A 24291-nucleotide genomic window follows, 5' to 3' on the forward strand; every position below is an offset into this window, starting at 1 on the left:
ACCCCTTCCGACCCCCCTTCCCCCCCCCCTTTTTTTTTTTTTTTCATTTTAGGTTTTTTCCCTCCCCCACCCTGTGGTGTGCATTTCTCTTTTTTTTTTTTTTTTTTCCATCCTTCCTTTCCCCCCTCCCCCCCTTCCCCTTCCACCTTCCTGTGCTATTGCTCCGGGAAACGCTGGATTTTTAAACCTCTCCCCGCCAGGCAGTGAGTTGGGGGGGGGGGGGGAAAGGAGGGGAAAAGAAACAACGCAGCCCGCCGTGAAACATGGCCCAGGCGAAAATGCAGCACCCCGTCTCTTGGGTGATCTTCGCCGGGATGGCCGCGCTCCTCCTCTCGCAAGGTAGGGCCGGGCGGGGATGCTGCGGGGGATGCAGCCGAGGCAGCACCCTCCGGGGGGGCTGGGGGGGGAGGAAGGGGCCTCCGGAGCGGGGCACAGCCGGGAGAGGGTCCCCAGCCCGCGCTAAGTTGCGGGGGGTGCGGATGCGGGGTACGGCACGGCGGCATCTCCCAATTCCTGCTCCCTCCCCTCGGGCTGCGGGGGAACTTCTCCCATGGCGCAGCACCCCCCGTGCTGATTTTTCTTCCCCCCCCCCCTTTTTTTTTCTTTTCTTTTTTTGGAACCGGTGCCGACCGACTCTGCCATCTCAACTTAGTTCCCGCAGGAGCAACGCATCCAACAGGCTGGGGGTGGTGGTGTCGGGTCCCCCCCCCTCCCTCCCTCCCTCTTTGCATTGCCGGACCCGCTTGCAAGGTCGTCCCAAAAACTCGGTGCAAGCCCCGGGTTCTGCCCGTCCCCACCGGGCTGGGGAGTTGGGAAGTCCTTGTCCCGGGCGAGCACGGCTTCCTCCCCCTCCCGGGGGACGGTGCTTGGAGGGGGGGGGGGGGTGCAAGGAGAAAAATAAAAACAAAAAAAAGAGCAAAAAGCAAGGGGATGGGGGGGGAAGGAGGAGGCAGGAGCCAGCCCCATCTGGCCGGGAGCGCTGAGCCTGTCAGCTTGCGTTAGTCTCCTGGCAGCCATCTGGAGGGGCTGTGGGAGCGGGGTTACCTCCGCCGGAGGGGAGGACGGGGCCGCATCCTGCAGCGGGCCGGCTGCGGAGCTCGGGCTCCGCCGGGCCGGGCCGGGGGGGATGCGCCCGGGCTGGGGGGGGGCTGCATTGCACCGTGCCCGGGCTGCGGATGGTGCCCGGGGCTCCGGGCGGGGAGCGGGGCTTTGCGGGGATGGATGCACCCTCCGTCTGCACGGGGAAAGGGAGAGCGGCCGCGGGCGGCTGCCTCTGCGCTGCCCGCCGAGGGCTGGGGACGGGGTTTGGGTCCCTGCATGCCCAAATCAGCTCTGCTTGGGTCCGGCCCGTCCCCCCGCCCCCCCTTCGGCCGAGGTGCTCTGCAGCAGGGCTCCGGTGGGGTGTGAAGCCCCTGCCTGCGTGGGGCTGGGGGCTGGTGGGTGCCGGGCGAGCGGGGGGAGATGGCCAGCCGCCATCGCCGCTCAAACTTCTCTTCTCCCGGGCAGGCTGGGCCCGCTCTTGCGGAGAGCCACCCCTGCCATATCGACCGGGGCGGGCTGCTTAGCATGCACATCACACGCCAAGGCATTTCTCCTCTTCGCCTGCCTTCCCTCTCTTCCCTCCCTTCCCTCCTCCTCAAGCTCTCTCCTTCTCCCAGGGTTGCTGCTTCCCGCTCGTGCTCTCCGGGATGCCGGCATCCCTGCACCCCCGGCTCCCCGGGGGCTTTCCTGGGGATGGGGGAACCCAGACCCCCTTGGCTGCTGCCTCTGCGGGGAGCCCAGGTGGGATGGTGGAGGGTTGGGACTCCCCAGGAGCGGGGCGAAGCTGCCCTTCCCCTCCTCATTTCTTCTCCCCAGAATTTGTGCTTTTAATTTATCTATTTATTTATTTATTTTAACGCTTGCTTTTGGCTCCTGCCTTGGCTTCCTTGGAGTCTTACTCCCTGCCTCTGGTCATCTCTTATGCTTCTTCTCCCTGCTTCCAGCAAAGCTTACAGATCAGAAAGTAGTTTTTTGGTTTTTTTTTCCTTTTTAAAATTTTTTTTAATTCTCCTCTGCAGCAGAGTGGTGGGGAGGAATGCGCTGCCTCCCCAAGCCAAAACCCCCCAAGCCCTCTGCCTTGCAGGAGTCTGATGTGGGTGCCAGCAGTCCCCGAGTCACTGCTGGGGTGGGGGGAAGCGGGGAGCCACACTGCACCGTGGTCCAGGGGGACCCAGGGCAGAGCCGCGGGGTGCTGGGCACGATATTGCACAGGGCAGCGTTCAGCAGCAAAAAGTTTGGGCCTTTTTTGGGCTGGGAGATGTTGGGTATGCAGGGTTGTTGGAGGGAAGGAGTCCTCTGGGAGGTTTTCTTGCATAATTGTATTTCAAAGAGTCACTAAAAAAATAAAAAAAACCCCACCCAGCAAAAATAATTTTGCTTTTTAGAAAAACTTTTTCAGGGGGTTTTGAGAAATTGGGGGTAGTTCGGCCCCAAACGTAAGATATAAGTATAGCATGCATTGCCAAATATCAGCAGTATGGTGCTGCTGCTTTGTGAACTCTCCTAATATTCACAGTATTCTTTTGAATTTCTGACTTTTCTCTCTCGCTTGGTATACAAAAGTGGAGTTGGCTTGGGTTTGAAAACGCGAAAATTATTTTCATGCAGGAAAACTGTTTTGCACAAATCTACTACAAATAGCTGGAGATCTGTGCTGCCCTCTGCAGCAGTTTATCAATACTCCAGGTCATTTACCTATTTACAGCCAAACAAACAATAAGAAAAGTGGTTTGTGAGTATGCTTGAGAGTAAAGTGGAGCATGAAGTGGGATAATTCCTAAGTGCTTGACCATCTGCGTTTGTGCAAACATCCATAGGTCCTCCAAGTTTTGCAGATTCACTGTTGGTTTTTTGGAAACGTGCCCCCCAGACGGCAGCTGTTGAGTGTCGTGTCCATTAGGAAGGAGCCCTCTGAGCCCTGAAATGTCCGGCATGGTTTTGTGCACGGCGATGCTGCCGTTCCCAAGGGAGCTGTTGACTACGGGGTGTTGGTACTAGAGAGCGAGGCTGGAGTGCTTGCTTGGATGCCGCAGCTCCACGGGAATGAGATGCCGGTGCCCATCGCATCAGCACGTGGGAAGGGCAGAGCTGGCCGAAGGTCCAGCCCCGGCTTGGGGAAAGGAGCTGGGAAGAGGAGAGGCTACAGAGGGCTGGGATAGCCCCGGGCGTCGGGAAGTGAGTGCCCATTTGGCAACACAGCTCTCATTGTGTTTGCTGTATTTTTTTCTGCGTGATTTTTAAATATAGGCAATGAATATCTAGAGCGTATTTAAGGACCCGACAGCAGTGTTTTATCTTCCCTCTTTCCATGTTTTGAAGTAGAGAGATGGTCTCGCGTGTGTGCCCTGTGTCCCTGACTTGCACCCACCTGCGTCTCTTGAGGAAGAGGAGGGCTTGAGCAAAAATCCCACCCCAGCACTTGGGAGGAGTGGCAGAGAGAAGAAAACTCTTCACTCAACCATGCGTAAAAGGATTAACCAGGCTAAAAGGTCATAGAAGATTTAGCTGGGCCTTTAGCATCAGTAAGCCAAGAATTATGGGAATTTGATTTACAAATTAGCATAAAGACCTTATTCTAATAAGCATACAAGCTGAAATAGGTATGTAAAATAATAGCATATGTCAACATTGCACGTGGAGCGTTCCTCATCCGAAAGAATTATTCGCTCCGTCGATGTGGCTGGGTTGCAGATAACTCCCAAACCAACGCACGGGCTACGCTCGTGTGCGATGAGAAGGCTGGACCTGGCCCGGAGATGCATCTATAGGGGGGAGCAGCCGGCTGCTTCCCCTCGGGAAGGGCAGGATTCGGGAGCATGGGTCGGGGCTGTGCATCCCGGGAGGACTTTTTCTCGGCGGAGGTGGGAGGGGAAACCTTCTGGCAGGTCGTGCAAGAAGGTAATTGCGCTAATGAATGCGTATAAGAAAAATTACGTGTATCGACATCTTTCTGTGAATACCTGGATTTATTGTTCCCCGGGGAAAATATTAGATGTGGCTTTGTGGTGGTTAATAGTTACCGTGCAGGTCAATAAAATGTGATATTCACCCCAACAGCAGAAAATAGCTATTTAATAGGTAATAACAGTAATAATCAATACCTACATGATTAGATAACCCAGTTATATGTAGTACATAAAAGGAAGGAAATGCGCTCTGGTTCCTCAATGGCCTGATTTGGAGCGTTGCAGAATATCTGTCATTCTTGTTGATTTTAATTGAAGCTGTAAGCAGGTATCCAGCACCTCTGGAAAATGAGGCCACCGCATGGGATTAATTGGCACATTTTTAAGACTCAGCGGAGTAAACAGGAACCCAAGCAGACCTTTGCCATTGGAAAGATGCTTTTGAAAGCAGGCTGCATTACGCAGAAACGTGGGATGGCACCCAAAACGCTGGGTTGGCGCTTGGGATCTCGGTTGGGTCGGTGGCTTTGCTGTGGGCGCTCTGTGCAGCGTTGCACGTGGGGTTTTTCGTGCGTGGGGTATCGCCGCTTCCCCGGGAGCGTCCCTCCGCTGATCTGGCCATGCAGCGGTGGGCTGGCAGAACGTAACGAGGAGTAAACTTGTTGTGGTTGCTCTACGCTGCGTACATGGAGAGATCTCTATCGAAAGAGTTGTCTTTTGCGATGAGAGAACCTTATAGTGCGGTGTGATGGGGAACGTGTGCTGGAGGTGGCTCGTGCTGGAGCTACAATAGCTTTAGGAGCCGCAGTTGTGGAACAGAGATGTGCGAGGTCCCGTACACGCGGCCACACGTTTCAGGACGTGCAGTTGCTTACTGTTGTAAAAATGTAGGCACGGAGATGCAGGCTGTGGTTATCTACAGTGGGATACGTGAGGAGGCAATGAAGCAGACCTGGGCTGCATGGCCAAGGAGGTAGGGGACTGGTCAGCCGTCCCACGTTTGGGATGGGACTCACTGACCGGTCGAGAGGAGGTGAATCTGGGTTTGACAAGCAGAAAGAGAAGATCAGGTGGTAGCTGTGAGCTTGGAAAAAACCTCCTCTGGTAAAACTCTGAAGCATCATAGGGACCATCCCTGTTTACAAGACTTGGTGCGGCTGGATGCTCTGGAGACTGCAACCAGTTTTGGGATGTCCTAGTGCTTAGCAAAAACTACTTTTTCTTTATCCATGTATGCATTTTGACCATCGTAGTAGCCCTGGCTCATGGCTTTTCTGTCTTCCTCTTGTGCCAACCCTGACTTGTGCATGAGATGAGCACATTCAGTATTGGAAGTATCTGCTTCATGTGTTTTTCTTGCTGCTTTTTGCTTAAAAATATCCATATTTGTGATTCCCCCCCATTTTATTTTTTCCCGATGGGGAAAAAATTGATCAGTTGACAGATCTAGGTCAAGTTAGCAAGCAGGGCTTGCTGTTTTCTGTGATAAACCAGGGTGGAGGTGGAGGGGGAGAGCTCACGAGGCTGCTTTCCAGGCAACTCGCAGTCAGACGGCGGAGGTGGGCTCCAGCCTTCCTCCGCAGCCTGCGAGGCACCACGTGGGGAGTATCTTTCTGGCTATGGGGATCAGAAAAAAAACCTCTTTTGCATCTGTCTTTCTTTCCCAAACTTCAATAGTGGCAGGAAAGGGCAAAATTTTCTTTGCTTGTTCCCCAGGTGAAGGGATGCCTTACTAGAGCAAAGCTTTAAAGAGGGTAAATACGATTTTTTATTTTTTATTTTTTTTAGTGTTACTGGTAGTGCTCCTTTGATGCGCAGTGGCAAATCTCCCGTTAGACTCAGCGGGACCCAAACACGATCCGTCTCAGATGTTCATGGCAAAGGCTTGCAGCTGCCTTGGAGCTGCAACTAGGACTTGGAATTGAGCTCTTGGTTTCAAATAGGGTCTCGAATGAAGCAAGGTGCCAGATTTTGGGATTCTGTAGTAGAAGTCCAAGCCATACTTCTGTCTCCCATCTTCAGCCAGCATCCTGCACCTCCGCACATGAGTCTTTCCATGCCTTTAGCAGCTTTTATAGGCCAAAAAAAAAAATAAAAATTGCAAAGGATGAGCTCTTTGTCACTGCATCCCCTGGGGCACCCTAATCCCGGTTGGGGCACCCTAATCCTGGGGGCCTCCAGCCCTTTTGCGGGTGCTGGTGCATCCTGCAGGCATCGTGCACCCCATGCTCCCAGCACGTTTGGAGCTGTGGCTGCTAGCTCGGAGGAGCTAGCCATCTCCCTCCTCCTTCCCGAAGCATGCACCTTGCTCTTGGTTAATAATAAATCAGAGGTGCTGCCTTTGCCGTGCTCTGTTATCTCCCGCCAAGAAGGCTATCATGGATTTTTGATGCGCTTACAGTTAATATGTCCAATGCTGAAAGCTGTTGTAAATTAATTGACCCCTTGACCCCCTTGTCCCGTTGACTGTTCCCACTAAAGACAGCGTTCGGTTCTTGGCATCCTCCCCCCCGCTTTCCCTTCCTCTGACTCCTCCACCTCCCGCATGCTTCGCTTACTAATCAGGGGGAGCCGAAAAAGGCCCTCCGAGCAGGGCTTCATGCAGCCGAGGAGCCGCCGCTCCAAAATGCTTTGTAGCAGCTGTGTGAGGAATCCAGGATCCCAGGGACCCAACGTGCATAAATTACCGGTGGCTGGAGTATTTCCTTTAAAGCACTGGGGAGGCGGTGATGGAAGCTGGCACGGCATCCTCTGCCTTCCCACGGGGATGCGGGCAGAGCGAGGTAGCTGCTGCCAGGCTAAAAAGTCACGGTGCAGCGCTGAGGACCTGCTGGAGGTGGGTGGACGCCAGCATCAGTGGGGTGCAAGGGTGCTCAGCACCTTGCCTGAGGGCACCTCTGTCCATCTAGCGAGCTATGGCCCATGCCAAGCACTCGGTTCTGGAGCTGCGGTGGGTCTGGCTTTGCAGGGAGGATGGGGCAGGGCTTTGGTGGGAAGGAGCAGAGAAAGATGCTGCGAGCCTGGAGGTCCTGGACTGGGACGTGGGTCCTGAGTTCACGTCCTTTGCTCGTCCTGCAGCAATCTGGCCTCATTGCGTGGTCATTCCCCTTCCTCGCTTGGCCACGCGCTCCATAAGGAATCCCAGCTGTCTTTCCCCTCTTGTGTCTGGTCTAGCGAACCTGGGTTTGCCTTGAAAACGGGGTCTTTCCCCCCCGCTATATAATTGTACATCACTGAGCACGGGGAAACCCTGATTTACCTTGGAAAAGAGCTTGTGATACTCGGCTCGTGTGGCCGGTTTGCATCCTCCCGTGACTCGCCATGGGAGACAGCAGCTGCTAAGAAGTACGGAATGCCACAGGAAATTGTGTAATATTAGAAATGAAGCGGAGTGGGTTTTTTATTTCTTCCAGAGCGGAATAAAATAGAACAGTCGCAAATTCCCAGTGAAAGTAAATTCTGGGGAAAAATAGGGATTGATTTTGAAGTATTTTTGTTCTGATTTGGAGCTTGCGGAAGGCTTTACGTACAAAGTTGTGAAGTGATTTCAAACAAAAAAGAGATCCGAAGGCTGCATTCCAGTGGTATCAAAAGAGCCTGGAGTCTCGAGCCTTGTTACTTTTTTTTTTTATTGTTGTTTCTACAAAACAGATCCTCTGCTAATGTTTTGATTTTGCCAGAAACGGCATTCTTGATTTAAAGAACTGGTTTGAAAGCCAAATCTGACCCGCCTCATTGGAAGCGTGACAAGCACTTGAAGTGAAGCAAGGTTCATTAATACTGTAATATCATCTCGCCGTTTAAGTGGGGTTTTTTTCCCCCCCCTTTTGTAGGAGTTATCTAGTGAATAGCACTAAGTTCCTGGGTTGGTTTGGTTGTTTTCTAGCTTTATTCCCTTTCTGCAGGACAGATGGTATTTATAGATCAGAGGGTGCCTGCATTAGACTTTTGTTGGTTTTTTTTTTTTTTTTTTTTGCGAAGTCAATCCCCAAAGCCAGCACCGGGGTTTTTGATAGCGGGCCAAGGCACGGGAGAGCAGCAGGGCTGGTTGGCAAGAGGTGAATTTGGATTTAGCGTGAGTGACATCTCTCTTAATGAAGCCCTTTCTGGAACAAGGCTGGCGGGGAGCAGGATCCATTAGAGGCTGGGGTAGCGGCGAAGCCAAAGCCGCCTTGTCATTGAAGACAACGTTAAAAAATGTGTATTATTTATTGTTTACCTTTTGTGCCGCTTTTCTGTACGTCAATGCGTTGTATGTTTTGGGCTTCAAAACCTGACATCACATTAGCAGCCGGCTCAAAAGCCCCCAAATAATGCATAAACTATGATTATTCCTTCTGATCCACTTGTGTTTATGTAAATGGCTGGAAAAGCGGTTTTCGGCTTATTTCAGAAGCTTAAGGGATTCATACCAAGCCTATTATTGAAAAATCAGAAAGTGAAAAGCAACTTCTGAGACAAGGAATTAGCAACTCAATGGCAGCGTGCGTACCGCTGGCTGTACGGGATCTGGCTATATCGCAGGCGGGGATTCCCCCGGGATTCAAAAATCAAATGCGTGGCAACAGGTTGTTGGGCTTTGCAGGGAGGGGGGACTCGAAGGAGGTTTGCAGTTAATCCGGGGGGGCGAGGGTCTGGGCTGGGAGGCTGGAGAAGGAGCTGGGGTACAAACCATCGGTGGTGCTGGTGTTGGTGGTCGGGTTTTTTGGCTGATGGTGTGCAAGGAGCATCACTGGCTGCAAAAGCCACCAGCCGCTTGGCCGATAACCCTGGCTCCGTATCCCTTGCACCATGGGTTCACGCCAGGAAGGGGCTGGCGGTGCTCGGGAGCACCTATATGTCCCCAGCGTGGTTGTCCCCGCCGTGTGCGAGCCTTTTCCTTCTGTCCCAGCAGAGATGGGAATAGATGCAAATCCTCCTTGGGGTATTGGCCCCTTCCAGCCAGCCCCGCAGCATCTCATCCCTCCTCTCCTGCTGCTTGCCTTCCCCCCCCCCCCGGTTCGGTCCCTTTCCCCCTTCCTTATGTTAATTTCCCACCTGAGCACCAAGTACTTTATAAATAGCAAATCTGAAATGAATTTCCTAGCAGCAATCATTATCTCCCTCGACAGCCATTAAACATTCACACAAGCAGAGCGAAATGACAAAGGGGATTGATTTTTACAGTATGTTGGGGGGAGGTAGGAGAAAGGAAATATGTTGACAAGGCGCTTTTTTTTCCCTCCCCCCTCTCCACTCTCCCCTCCCTTCCAGATTCTCTATCTTGAGGAATTTAAAAATCACCCAGTGACTCCTTTTTGAGATCAGGTTGGAAGGGGGTGGGAGAGAGCAAAGTTGGAAATAAATAAAAATAAATTTTTTTTAAAAAAAAAAGCCCTATTCCCTTCTTCTTCAGCCCCTGCAAGCCTCGCTCCGATCTGTCGGCTGCGTGCGACTGGTAAACATGAAGTTAGTTATGCGGCCCCGGCTGTTGAGATGAATATGTCAGAGTTAATGCCGCTGAAGATGGAGGGGTGGGCTGGAGGGAGTGGGGGGGCCCAATCTCTGCAGCCTTCTCGGCAGAATAAATGTGTTGATGCAATAGTTGGGAGCTGGCGAGCTGCTGCCGTATGAGGCACTGTAGCTGAAAATTTAACTTTGATTTCAATTTTCATATTTGTCAGCAATAATTAGATTCAAGAAATGTTTTTGCCGCTGTTCTAAAATACTAATAAGTAGCAGCCTTTGTAGTATGGCTAATGGAGTCTTTTTTTTCCTAGTGGGCTAGAAAAATTCCATTAAAGGGAAAAGTCATACTATATTACCCTGCTTCAACATGCATTGACTTTGCTGCCACCGGAATATCTGCACTGGGAGACGGCGGTCCTTGCTTCGGACTGCGGGGACGGTGCCTGGGAATGGGGCTGGTCGTCCCACGGTCGTGATGTGATGGGGCTTCAGGGGATGGCTGGAGGTGTCCCCCCCCAGCTGTGGAGGCTTTCGAAGCGCTCGTGAGATGATATTGCAGTGGTAGCCTGGCTCTCATCCAGCCCGCTTTGCTTTGGCAGTTGTTTTTGGTATTGCAAATTCCCGTGGGGTTTAAAGCCTTAGATCAATTAGGGGTCTCCCCTTGCTGGCTCTGCCAAAGGCAGAAAAGCCCCTTCTCCCCCTCCCCACCCCGCTGCGTGGATTTCCCTGACGGCATGTGCCAGGCTTTATCCCAGAGCAACACCAGAAAGGAAAGGCAAGTGATATTAAATTTGCTGGCGATATGCACAGCAAATGGGGAAAGCTCTAAGTTGTGTCATTCTCAAGTTACTTCAGCCTATTAAGCAAACAAAAGCACTTGTGGAGTGAGAAATGGAAATGGCCAACACGGCCCGATTAATCCTGGATGTACAATTCCATTAATAAGCCAGCTTTTAATAGGTGGCTCTTTCCAGGAGCTGCTGGGGCTAAGAATTGATGTATTCACTGTAATTGTATTGCAACTAATAGGATACGAAGAAAATTGTACGGAGAACCTGTTCCTTCGCCACCGTTTTCCAATCAGTTGAAGTAATGCTTCCCCCTGGAAGAGCCCAGCACGGTAATGATACTTAAACCTAAATAGAAACAGGAATATTTTTAATTTCGGTGGAGGTGATTTTGGCTTGTGCTTTTGCTTCTCCGTAGAGCAGGCAGAAGCCGAAACAGCGGTTTGCAGATGTGCCGGAGTAAAGAGGGATCCCGATCCCAATGGAAGCGCCCCGGGTGATGGGATGCGGCTGCCGATGCAGAGAGCTGTATGGGGTCTGGGAGCCTCCAGGCTGCCTCTTGAGAGCGAAGGGGGGGTTCTGGGTGCCCAGGCACGGGGCTGCCCCTCTGGCATCTCACCCGGAGCCTTTTGTTCTCTTCATTGGCAGCAAGAGGGGCCTTCACCCTCTGCAGTTGATGCGATTCACCGCGAGAGCTCATTAATGAGCCCGAGGTCCTCGCTCCATTCATCCCTTGTATTTATTCAGACCCACGATCCCAGGGCTCTGACAGTTTGCTGATACTCTCTTTGCAATGAACTCCTGTTTTCACACCCCTGTAAAAACTCACCTCCTGCCTTGTGGAGCAAATGTACCTTTGTGGCTGCGGCTCTGGGTCCCTGTGGTATTCAGAGAGGGATTTGGGCTTTTATCGGTGAGCATCTCTCCAAGGGCTCTTGCAAGAGCAGCGGTGACGCCATTGGTACGGCACTGCAAATCCCGGGCAGGCTGGGCGGATCAGCACATCCGAGGTGATGCACGGCACTGCCCCGGGATGCAGATCTCCATAATATCAACGCAATTGTGGAATAACGCACATTAAAGCGGAGGAAACATTAACCATAAGAGCTGACTGATTCAAAATCCAGGCGGCCCCTGATTATTGCAGCCATTGCTTTGCTAATGGGCTGGGGAATTTGGAGAAGTTTGCAGCCGCTTTTTGTCTGTTCATCACCGCTGGCCACTGGTTCGGTGGTGTTTGTTTTTTCACTCCTCCCTATTTGTATGCATGCTCTGACTCTTCTTTGGTAGCAGGCTAGAGAGTAAATATAAAGGGGAGGGAAAAAAAAAAGCCAAGGCACAGTTCAGTTCAAATCCCCGAGGAAACAGATGTGATTGCCTTACAGAAATGGCTCCAATAAGGCCAGAAAGGAATATTGCTTTTATAGCTTTTGGGATATAAAACATTTAGAAAATGCGATTGACTGGCAGGGCCTAATTTATCATTTACCCATTTCTCTCTCTCTCTCCATCCTCGTATCCACCCAAACACAGAAGCGTGCTCGGACGGACTCGTTTCCACTTTTTTGCTTTCTGCCTCTCCCACGCATAACGTGTGCAAACCCATATTTCCTTGCACGCCGTGTGCGTGCACACGCAGGCACGTGTTCCCCTGTGCTCCTGACTCCTTGTCCCTCTTCCTGTGTCATGGATTTATCATCATTCTACTAAGCACTCGAACTCCTGTGGCTATTTATAATTAATGCTCAGAAACCTGCCAATCCATTTAATGACACTAGGAGGTCATGGCCTCCCTTATAGCTTCCCATTAATCATCATTAGAACAGTTCTGGGTTTTTTACATTCTTTTTAAATGTTAATTCACCTTTATAATGCTCCTTTCAGCTTTGACTGTAAAGGGAGACTCTGTAGTGACTCCAGACTGTCTTGCAAGTGTGTGCAGGTGAAAGGCGCAGTGGGACAATTGCACTTGATAAAGTCTCTTGGATGTCTCCCGCTGGAATGAATTACACTCACAAACTCTGCGAGATGGGATTTCTTCACTGCCCTCTGCTGCCTGCTCCTCGCAGTGATGCTGGCACAGCTCCCTCCCTCCTGGCTTCCATCTCTCGGGTACTACCGAGCCCCTTGCGATCGCTCCGTACCTGCAGAGACCCGGGAGCCGCTGGGAACCACGCAGCAAGCGGTTCCCAGAGGGGAGTAAGCTCATCGATGCCGGTGCAGAGCTTGAGAGGGCCGCGTGTGCTCTGCCAGGTTGTGCTTGGGCATGGCTTTGCTGGGCAAGCTTGCTTTGGCATAAGGTGGGCTCATGCATAGCTTGGTTTTACGGGGTTGTGGTGGTTGCATCCCCTCGGCAGCTTGGTTTGAGCGGAGCGTCAAAACTCATCCCTCGTGAAGGTTAACAAAAATCCCAGTTCCCAGAGAGCGGGGCTGCTCGCAGCGGTGAGTCCGTCTCCTTCTCTTTCCTGCTGCCGCCCTGGAAGCAGGAAACCCCGAGCCCTTTCCCTGTGTCCCAAAGCACCCGCTGTCATCGTCACAGCCCTGTGTCCTCTGGGAGCCGACGCCGTGGTACAGCAGAGGGGGCTTAGCAGAGATGTCAGGCAGCAGCTTGGAGGAAGGAAAGCTCCGGGTGCAATCTGGTAGCTTTTGGCAAGCAACAGCTCTTCTTAAACCCTCTCTTGGATTGCTGTCGGAAGTAATCGTCCTCTGTCTGAAGTCAGTCTGTGCTCGCCGTCAACGGGAACGGGTCCTAAGCGGTGCGTGTTGGATCCGGATTCTGGTTTTGATCCTTTTGGGAGGGGTCCCCAGTGTGGTGGTGCACGGCTTTGCTGCAACGCGTGGAGCCGTGTGAGCTGCTTCTCTGATGGAGCTCCTGGAGGCTTTTCATAACCCTGGGTAATAGACCTGCAAAGCATCCCGTGACTCTTGCTTCACGATCACCCATTGCTCAGCAAGATGGGGTGAGGCAGCCCCGACATCCAGCCGCCTCGGTGGGAGGCAAACGCGTGTAGGCTTGGGGTGGGCGAAGGTTTGTGCTGGCCTCTCTTTTCGGGTGAAACGGGATCACTTCTGCTCTTTGGGGAGTTCTGGTCTTGGTGAGAGCTGAGCCCAGCCCCGTTTCTCTGAGTAAATACGCCAGCAGCATTTGGCTTAATGAACTGTGGCTTTTAATAAATGGCTCTTATCTTGTTGAAGTGCTGCTAAATTGTCAGGATTTAAAATTAGCCTAATAGATTTGCGGGCGATGTTTTATTCACTGGTTACTTGCAAAGAGACGGAGAGGGGGAGAGATGGCTCCACCCAATTCTCCCTGAATTATACAAGAGTTATTTATTTGTTTGGGCCGAAGGGGAAATGTTCTGGATTAATGTGCGATGCCTCAGCACCTGACTTAATGAGAATTTAGAGACCTATCCCAAACTGATAGTCTCCAATTAATCACTTGGTGGGCCCTCTGCTTTGCTGTCTCTGGAATATATTTTTTCAAAGTGGTAGTTGGGTTGTGGTACCCGCTGCTGCCTGTCTGGAGAGGGGGATGAGGATGGACGAGGGAGGTTTTTGAGTGCCGTGGTGGCTTTCAGGACCACTTCTTGCAGCTTTGCTCTAAGTCGATGTTGAAGTAGAGCCCGTCTATACCATCCGTATACCTGTGCAACTTGTATTCTTGAGCATAAAGTTGAGCTGGTCCTTGCTGAGCTTCTGATACGTCCCGTGAACTCGCAAGAGCCGCTTTGTGCCTTTACGCCTTTTGGCAACGCAGAGGCAGCTATGATCGCGTTGACAGTTCGGAGACGTATGGAGAATCAAGGCAGAGCAGTATTTTATAATAGAGTAATACGGGATGTGGTTGGGATGAAAGATGCCAGGGAAATGTCAATCACTATCATTATCCTAACAAACTGCTGTACCTGCGGAGATAATAATAATATTTAGCAATTATAGAGCACCTAACAAGCTCAAACGGCACAGACGGTAGCTAATTAAATCTCCCAAGACTTCCTTTGGGTGGGTGTTTTCCTAAGAGTATGGACTGGCTTCTGCCCAGAGTGTTTTGTGCGAAGTTAAATGCGCTTCTCCCCCATTTCACAGGTAGGGAAAGGTAGCGATCCTGCTGAAAATCCTCAGTAAGGGCGAGCCTGGGCTCGGGAGCAGGCTCGCAGCGAGGGCGTTGCGCAATCCTGGCGTTGCGTTGTGCCGTTGGCTCCATTTGCAAGAGCGTTGCGTGGCCTTGACCAAATGACCCAGATGGCCAAAGGTGCTCGGATGCTGAATGCCTCCATGTCCTCGTTGCCTGTCTTTTCTGAAATCGAGGAGAGTTTGGGTACTGGGCACCAGTACCCTTGGGTACCGAAGGAGGACCCCACCAGCGTCCCTCGGTGAAGCAGAGGTGGCGGTACAGATGGCTTGCAGTGCTGGATGGTCAGCGGTGCGTTTTCTCCCTTGTCCCTTCTGGCTTGCTGGGCTGTTTCCCCCCGGTTCATCATTCCCCTGCCCAACCTGCATCCCTCTTGTCTGAGCTGCATCCTGAGAAAGCTTTCTGGAAGGTGATACTTCTCAACCAATGTCCCAAGTTTGGCTGGGGCATCCAAGATCACAGCAATTGAAAGCAAGACTTTCAACTTTTCCCCGTTTGTGGTGTTCTCACCTTGCCCTTTCTGGAAAGCAGCGGGTGAAACGATACGTGGCTACTTGGATCCAGCCGGGATCCTCGACCCCTGCCCAGCGGCGTGCTGCTCCAGCCCGGTGAGGCAGCGGCCTCGCTGTGACTTTGTGAAGGTCAGCGTTCGTGTCTGAAGTGGGGCTGGTAGTAGCAATGCATGATGCACAGTGTCAGCCATAAAGGAAATATTGTATATAAAAAAGAAGTTTTTTCCTTTCTTGTGGCAGAGGAACAAGGCGCTGGGTTCATTTAGCATTCATAAAGTCTTGCTTTGGAAACGCCTTTAAGTACTGCTGAGGGAGACTTGAAGGAGCGTGTTTGAGAGTCAAATGCACATCTCCTTGGGCTCTCCTTTCATCTGCTTGAAAAAACACAATCTTTTTTTTTTTTTTTTTAAATCTTTTTTCCCCCTCTGTAAAAATACTAATCTTCTCCAACAGCAGCAGACACCCAGGGTGCGGGCGCTCAGCAATTAGTTCAGTGAACAGAATAAGCGAGGAGCAGAGGGAAGGGGAGACTCAGCCAAGTACCGGGAGGACGGCAAAACACAGTCTGCTAATTAGGAGGCAGCACAGCACGGCGCGAGGGGACGGCGCCTGGTTAATTCAGGTGCAAAGCCGCTAAGTCGCGATGTGTGTCATCTCGCCCGGGTGGCAACGCGCTCGCCGGGATGCCCGAGTCCGCGGGGATGCCGGGTTGACCTTAGGCAGAGAGGAGCACCTAGCAGGGAATTTGGATTTTGGTCTGGATCCGAAACCAAGTGGTGAAAGGGCGCGGGGAGGATGAGGTGAGGATGAAGCATGCAGTTTGGCTAGATTTACAACCTAGCAAGCTTATTCTCAACTCCAAGCTGGCCACGAGTCTCTGTTGGGAGAAACACATGGAGCTTTTGGCTTGAGTCCTCTCGGCCAACGCGGGGAGAGGAGTGGCCATCCTCCAGAGGCTGGGCTTTCCTGGCAGAGAGTTGTCACGTTGGGCTTCATGTCAGTGTGGAAATTCCACAGGCGATTCCTGCTATCATCGGAGGAGCTGAGACAGAAGGAGCAAGCGTGGAGAGAGAAGAAAGCAACGAGTGGTGTTGTCATCCAACCTTCTTCAGATTGTGAAGAGCCAGCTTCACGAGAAGTGTCGGATGGGCAGAAGTTCAGCTCAGCCCCTTCTTTTGGCTGAAACTTTTTTCGTCCTTGAAATCTCTCTCCTCCGCTCTTCACTTGAGGGAAGGGAATTTATTGCAATGAAATATGTTGTCTTGTGGCTTTTTATGAAAACAGCACATGTCACTGCCCCTATTTCCTGGAGCCAAAGGATGTGGCTGGATTTCAAAAAGAAAAGGACTGGATGATTTCATTATTGCTAACAACTGTTCCCACCAAGATAAGGACAGTCTAATCACATTCCCTGTGCAGAAGTACCAAGGGAACCAAAAGGGAACGTTTCCATTTGATTTTCCGCGTTGTCTTCTGCGTTTTGGTTGTCTTTGGTACCGTGCGGTGCCAGAAGCAGGCTGCGAGGCTGAATGGGCTTGGGGGGGAGTCAAGGCAGTGATACGTGGGGGAGCGTCACGGTTATCGGGGCCCCGGTGTCCCGGATTGGAGATGCTCTGCCAGCAGCAGCCTTCGTCCAACCTGGTGCATGGATTTATTTCCATTGACCGCCTGCGGTCAGGGCTTGAGCTCCACTGTCCCAAACTCCTTGAGCGAAGTCTGAACCAATGATGGAGGCTCAGCACTGAGCAGAGGGGTAGTTTTTCAGCCTTTTTTTTTTTTTTTTTTTTGATTTGTACGTTCCCCAGAAGAAAAATGCCACCCCTCACATAAAAAAGAATCAGAGCTTGCTGCCAATAGGTTTGCTTTTCTTAATTATGTTTTTGACTCCCTCTGCAGATACCCCTGAGAACCCATCCGTAGCTGAAAATTACCTCCACAGTGAGCATGCTCCATCTCGTACAGCCGAGAGGTGATGCTGACCATAGTGCAACCCAGGTAGAGCCAATTTGGCTCATAACTGCCTGCCCAAGAGAAGGTGAGGACTGGGGGAGAGTAGAGCCAAGAGGTGGAGGGGGCAAGTTTCGGCAGTGCCCTCTAACGCGCTGCTCTTCTGCCTGCGAGGAGTCGAGCTGCCACGCGTCCCCGCTGAAAAGCTTCGTGTCGCAGGGAAGGAACTCTCTAGGCTTTGATTTGCCTCGTAGCCAGAGATAACATTATCGTCTCGTCCTTTAATGACTGGAGGACGGAATATGTTTCACATCAATTTCTCTATCTCGGTAGCCCTGATTCTGTTCTCGACGCCGCTGGCGGGTGGATGGTGTAAAAATCGGTGCAAGCGAAGGGGATGTAGTAACTCAGTCTTCCTCCTCACCCTCTCCCTGTTTGCATGCCCTTGGCACTTAGGAGCTTTGTAAAGGCACTAATTGATCGGTCCCGTTAGCACAGTTGGCGAGGAATTGTCATCTGGTGAGCAAAGTGGGGTTCTCTCTTCTGGAGCAGGGGGTCACCGATTCAGGCCCCAGCAGCGACCACCCAAAGAGAAAAGATGACTTATAATTACATTCATAATTGAAAGTGATTAATGGTAGCAAAAGAACTTCGAGCGATTTCTTGTAATTAAATACTAATTTTAATTCCTTTGCAGTGCCAAGCACCATATTTGCTTTACTGGTGATATTTATGGCTGCGCCTTAGCACAGTTTAATATCTTAAATACATGCTAAGTGATTAACATTTTTTGTAACTGGGTAAACAAGTAAATATCAATTAATTTGTTTACTTTGTGTCTGTAATTAGCGATTATTATTTCATATTTTTGAGGATCTCTGTTCTGAAGGATTTGTGGCTTTGAGTGGAAGCGGAGGAACCCTTGATTGCTCCCAAGCCAGGCGAGTCCTGGTCTCTGCTCCAGGCTGCCCTAGCTGCAAAAAAATTTCCAGGAGAAGGAGGCAGCGATCACATCTGCAATGGTTTAGGCTCAGAGGACATCATGGCCAAGTTCTGAGCCTGCTGGCAGCGAAGCCTCTTGTGAGGGCTTGGTGCAAGAGGAAGGGAGTTGTCTGTGCACGGCAGATGTTCGCTGACTGTTGCTTGGTCTTGAAGAACAGAAGTGTCATAGAATCAGCTGCTTCTGCCAGGTTTTTGCTGCCTGTAAGTGACACCCTTCAAACTCAGCTGCTGCTTGCGATGCTGCGTGTCAAGGGATGCTCGGGGCTGCCCTCCTTCTCCCCGTGTTCCAGCCGCCAACCTCATCTCCTCCCTGCTGCTCTTTGGAGAGGGCATTTCCCCTTGCCCATGCGTGCTGTAGCCTTGGCTGGACCTTCAGGGATTTAATTGCAGAATTTAATGTTTCATCCTTAAAACTATCATTGTATTTATTTGGTTTTGAATTTTGACATGGCAAATGGGGCATGCCAGCGTGGTTTGGGGTTTGACCGTGGGCAGGGAGCTGATGGATGCTGTTTTGGGTGGCTGTACCTGGGTGCAAGCATTGGGGGGTCACCGAACCGGGCAGGATTCCCGTCCTGGGGAGCGTGGAGTACGACAGAGACCTGCCAGTGCCCGGGGAGAGCCACAGTGATCTTCTCTAACTGAAAATATCATTAAGCCTGGGTTTGTTCATCGCCCGTACCAGCCGTGTGGCTCTTTTCAAGCATTGTAGCATGAGTGTTAGTTAGCATGAGCCTAGATGTGCTCATGTCCTTCTTGCGCCTTGACAAAGTTGTTTTCGGATGAGCCAGGCTGGGAATCTGTTTCCTGAAAACTTGGTCCTGCTCACATAGCAACACACCGGGCCAGAAAGCGCTTGATAGAAATCATGTCTCTTCCTCACCAGTTCCTTGATTCCTTGCTAATGCTTTTCATTCCCTCTTGCTGCTTGAGAGAGCTGATCGTCTGATTAAATTAAGACAGACACAAAAGCAGCTGGCCTGCCAAAGCCTAGGATTTTATTAAAAATAATATTGTTTACAGACTTCTCTCCTTTTATGGTGCATATAAAACAGTGTGTTCCACCCGAGCAGCCGGCAGGCTCGCTGCAATTTACCCGGGAAGAGGGAAGAGATGGAAAGACATTAAACCTTGTCTTGATGGGGAGTAGGGAGGGCATGGAGGAGAGGGAGGTTGGGGATAAGAGACAGAGCGTAGCTGTGACAGCAAATGAGAGGAGAGGAAATGCAAGGAAAAAAAGCGGAGAAAAGGAAGGATGGTTCCCTGTTCCCCACCTCCCCTTCTCCCCTCGCATACCTGTGCTGAAATGAAGCATTCAAAAAGGAGAGAGATCGTAGAAGAGAGGAGATAAACTAGGCCAAAGAGCTTCGCTGGGGACCCAGCCTCCACCTGCGCCAGGAGGAGAGCTGCTTGCCCCCCTTGCAATATTCAGGAGCCCTTCCCGGGCTGTCGGTGCGGGTGGAAATGCTCCTCCGCTCTGTTCTCGGCTCCTTTGAGGTCTTGCAGATGCTTTTGCAAGCCCTCGGGCAGTGGGGCAACTCAGCGCTGGGAGCGCTGGCTCCTGTCCGCCCGAGTGCCCCAGCCTACCAAGACCTCACCCAAAGAGTCCTCATGGTTTGTAAATCATTTATTTGTTGTTTATTTGCGCTTGAAGGCTCTGCCAGGGGCAAAGGGAGGGCGTGCTGGGCACGGCGCACAGCAACGGGTCACGGCATGAGGGGCTGGCAGAGAGGTGAGGAGAGACGACGAGGTTTTTCCAAGGTCACAGAAGCAGCTTGGCATGGCACCCAAACTTGAACCAGGGCCCCCACCTCCAGCGCACCCTTTTGTTGGCTAAAACGGGTTCGTGGCTTGCTTTGGGAGGCACGGAGGAGCCTGGCTAATGCCCTGCCGCAGGAGTGCCCTGTCTCTGCTTTGCTTTCTCTCTTCTTTCTGTGTCTTCTGTTTGTTTGTTTGATTCAGTTCCAAATAATTAATTGTAAAAACCCGTGGCTAATGGCTTGAATGAAGGATGGATGGGTACTTTAATTAACTTGTGAAAGGATTATACACTTATGTTTTCAGTCTCCCTGACCCCAGCAGAAGTAACAAGGCTTGAACATCCCTGCGTTTCGAGGGAGCCAAGCACCACCTGAACATGAAAGCGTGCTGGGGAGGAGGGAGTCAGCTGGAGGTCCCCTGGACCAAGCCACTCAGACTGAGCTGGGATCCTGATTGTAGTTAGCGCATGGGGGTCACTCTTCTTCCCGTTGTGGATGGGGCCCCGGGAGAAACACCTCCCACCCCGTTTCCTTGGACCACTGAGCCCCATCACGGTGAGCGCCTTCTCATGGCTGTTCACGTGCTGGTTGTGATACCTTAAAGGGGTTCGGTGAGGGAGGTGTCCCATGAGTTGTGCAGAGACTTTAGAGATTCAGTAGACGTGAGCCATATTTTGGGCTAATGCATGTGAACTTTGGACTGAACGTGAGCCATCTGCCCCTTCTTTATAAGAAGGTTATCACGCAAGCTTCTGAGGTCTAGCATGAGAGAAGATGTCATCTTCCTTTCTACCCTAAGCCAGGCAAAATTCAGTCATTGAGTCGCGCTGGGAATGAGCTCAGCCCACCAGTCTTGGGGAACTGAAACTGCCGAGCTCCCCTGGGCGGGAGGATTTCTGCAAAGCCAGGAGGCCGAGGGGATTGCTAGACAGAAGAGGGGTCTTGGCAGAGGTGGCCCTGGGTCGCTCCTCGCTAGCCTGTAGGCACGCTGAAGTTTGATGGGTGTCAGAACCTGTATCGGCTCCTCAGTCTGAAGACGGTGCAAGGTTTGGGGCTAGAGCAACAGGCGCTCCAGCCTTTGCAGCTCACCACGTTGCTGCCTCATTAGTTAGTTGTGTCTCAAGAAGCGCTGAGTAAGACGCCGAGTAGATCTTTGAAGAAAAGCATTAAGCTCCCCCGATCCTCCCAGCACTTCCACGCACCATCCTTCCCAGCCCATTCCCAAAGCTAACTCCTTCCGATGACTTCTCTGCTTTTTAGGACAGCGCTAAGAGATGAAAGGTGTCTCCTGGACGGACATTTTACTGAGCAAATAAAATCGAGACCCGATTCCAGCAGGATTGGTGAGGGAGCAGGACTTTTGCAGCTCCTCTGCTGCATGGTTCAGAAAGTTGGGATCAAGCTGGGTCAAATAATTTTCTGAATGAGTCAAAAGTGGTTTGAATATCTATGAGAGGGAGGGGGCCGTAGCTTGCCTCATGCTACTGAGTCACCAGGCAATTTCCCATCCCTCCCAGTGCAAAACACTCCAGGTGGGAGCTTCAGCATCGCTGCTTAAAACAAGGCTGATTGGGCTGTTTCTGTCATGGAAAATGCATGAGGAAAAAATGAATTTCCATGCTGTATTTTGGATCAAAAGCCATTTTTACTCTAAACAAGGCCTTTTTGGCCTTCTTTCAATAGTGGTATCTGCCCCTGGAATCCTCCTCAGTTATCAGTCCCCCAGCATGCCACTCTGATTGCTAATCTGCCTTATTATGTTTTTAAATGCACTTTAATATTTTAGTTTTAGTAACTTTTTTTTTAAAGGCCAAATTCCAGCTTCTGAAGTGCGTACCTCTTTTTTTACTTCAATGGCAGCCTTTCACGTTTATCCCGAGGCATAACATGGTCCTTACGCTGTTTGAAATTAGATGCACTGATTAGAGCATCTCTCAGCCGCTGCTGCCATTCTGCGCCTCAAAGGAGAACTCAGAAAAGAGGCTGGAAGTTGGAGCTTGGGAGTATTTATGCGCTCAGCATGCGATTTCTTGGGACTTCACGCTTGTTGTAGCTCTTTTCAAGTGACCTGGAAATAGATGTCTGCTTGTAGGTCATGAAATGCCTTGGCGGTGGTGTTGATGTGTTTGGTAGGAGGTCTGTGGTGTGCGTGGGTCATGCCTGTGAGGATATGTAAGATTAAGCCAGTGAAGAGAGATGAACGCACAGGGTCAATTGGAGTTCTTGCTTTTGCCCTGTTTTTTTTAGCAAGAACGATGAAATACTGAGCAAGTCACTAAAAATTGTTGCACCTGATACTCGAGGTTGAGAGTGCTTCTGGCTCAGGTTTTCAGTATTTTCGCTTCTCGCTGAAGCCAGCAGCAGCCTAAAATCTGCCGTGCGTGCTCGGAGGTGCTCAGCACCCGTTGCAATAGGGTGCAAGCCTTGCGGAGTGCTGTCTGACAGGCAGGAATGTGTGCCTGGAGTGCTGTCTGAAGCCTAGTTAGGCGGCTGCTCTGATTGTGATCGCTCCTTGGAGAAACCTCCCTTTGTTTAACAAGAGTTAAGCATTTTGTTAAGGGAATTCGCTCTGCTGCTGTTTTGAGGTTTGTTTGGTATTTTGTTTTGTGGTTTTGTTTTGTTTTTTTATTCCACCTCAGTGTGGTCTTGGGGAAGTCGTATGTGCCATAAGGAGGAGGCGTGATGGAGAGGACGGATGCTGCAGATGTGGGTTTGAGCTGATGATAATGGTACCTGGAGGTGCAGGATCCACATGGGGCTTGGCAGAGGGGCAATCACAAGTTCTAGAAATGGCATGTTTTGCTCTTAGAAATACTTTTTCTTCTCTAACTGCTTTCTCACAGGGGGTGAAACTTTAATATGTTAGCACTTCAGACAGGGAAAATGAGCCCCTCGGGGGAAGGAGGACGTGTTTCATGGACCTGGCTGGCTTCAGGAGCCACCAGTCCTGTTCAGCTTGGGTGATGGGGGCTTGTCTGGGAGGTAGGGCTGTGTCCAGGGGTCTGACCTGGGGTCTCGCTCGCCTCGGGGCGAATGGTGTGATCTAAGTCAGCTCGGAGACAGGTACTGACCCAGCACGATAACCTTTCAGCCTTCAAATCTTGGCAAAACGGATAAAAGTCCATCTGCGCGCTGAGGTGCAGCCTTGAAATGAGGGTGATTAAAACACTGTGGTGCTGGGGGATATGGAAATCTGTTGGATATCTCTATTGGATTCAAGCCAGCAGCCACCCTGCTCTTTAATGACAAGCCCTTGCTGTCTCTCCAGGTAGGAGTAATATTTGTCTGTATTGGTTTAGCTTCTTCGGTTTCTAAAGATGGACAGAAAACCTGGTCTGATTGAGTTGCCTCAGGAAATTTTCAGTGCTTCTGTCAATCAGGGTCTGAGACTTAACTGTCATTTTTGGCTGAGCTTTTTCAATCCTCCCCTTGTCAGAACCCTTGAGTGGTGTGAGAGAGGGGACAAACGAGTAACGGGATGGTCACCCGTGATGGGCTGAGATGGATGGGATGCCTCTCTAGTCAAAGCCAACGTTATTACATGAACAGTGGTAGCACCATGTCCAAATACCGTGTAAAAGGGGACAAGAGCTGGGGGTGAGGAGAGACTATGATAACTCTATCCAGCAAAGCGGGTTGTCCCTGGAAATAGGACATGAATAAGTAATCTGGATAAATAATGGAGCTGTCTGAACTGTAACAATAAAGAATAAAAGCGCTGAGTGTGGCTTCCTGTGATTTGTGGGGTCATGCTGTCTGGATGGTGGAGCCTTTGCTCCCACTAGTGAGCAGGTGCTTGCAGATGGATCTCATTGACATTGCGGAGGTTTCTTGCACGGCCGTCGCTCGCCAGTGGGAGAAAATGGTTTTGTGGTCCAGTCCGTTGTTACGCTGCCGCAACGTGTTTGTGAACCCTGAAAGCTTGCTGTGTCTTAGTCTGCTGCTGAATAACCTCTGTAGGGTTGCAAAACCGTAGGGCTAGGTGGGATCCCAGTTGATGTTGCCCTGGAGTGGAGTTGGGCACGCGTGGGACATCCTTCACGGGCAACTGAGCTGCTCTTTGGTGATGGAGGTGGCGTAGCTTCCTGGAGACCTTCTGTAAGGGTTTCACGAGCCTGAGTGAAAGTTATTCCAAGCGCCCAACTAAAATCTTCTCTGCGGCAAATTAGGCTGTTTTCTTCTTTTGCTTCTTTGAAGGGATGTGGCAAATAATTATTCACCGCTTCCTTCATATGATATTTATGTATGGGAAGAGTGCTGTCATGTCTTACTCAATCTTTTCTTTTAGTGACAAAGCAACCCCAGCGTCTTTCATCTTTCTCTAGAGTTGTCTGCATCTCTCACCAATTTCATTACTATTCCGTGGACTCACCCCTACTCGTCCGTGGCGCGGACGTGCAATCGATTGCATCGCATCAGTTAGAGATGTGTGTCTTGCGCTGTGGCAAAGGCAGTTTAGATTAATCTCAAAAGAAAGGGAACCTCAACCTGCGGGGTCGGCAGAGCCAGATGTGCTGTGGAGGAAGACGGTGCGGTTAGCGCAGGTCAGCGGGTGGGTGCTAACGTGTTAAGCCGCAGTGACTTAACCTTTAGCTTTCTGAAAGCGTGATGTCCGCGTCGGGATGAAGTACTGCAGCTGAGGCCTTGAATTAAACCAAGTGGAGCGAAATAATTCTCCTTTGTCCTTCTTACAACGCTCATGTTAACATAAGATTTGCCATCTTTTGTAGCCCGGTCGATTCCTTTGTAATT

The 24291-nt window shown here is 51.0% G+C and overlaps 1 protein-coding gene across 1 annotated transcript in view; it reads left to right on the forward strand.

Moving 5' to 3' along the window:
* The first annotated feature begins 263 nt into the window (after positions 1 to 263).
* Positions 264 to 24291, forward strand: part of LOC140661807 (protein CEPU-1) — a 357918-nt gene continuing 333890 nt past the window's right edge. Inside the window, exon 1 of the mRNA XM_072884532.1 lies at positions 264 to 339. Coding sequence (XP_072740633.1) covers positions 264 to 339 — 76 coding nt within the window. The remainder of the gene's footprint in view (positions 340 to 24291) is intronic.

This window comes from Ciconia boyciana, chromosome 20 (genome assembly GCF_034638445.1).
Source record: "Ciconia boyciana chromosome 20, ASM3463844v1, whole genome shotgun sequence".
Taxonomy (NCBI): Eukaryota; Metazoa; Chordata; class Aves; order Ciconiiformes; family Ciconiidae; genus Ciconia; species Ciconia boyciana.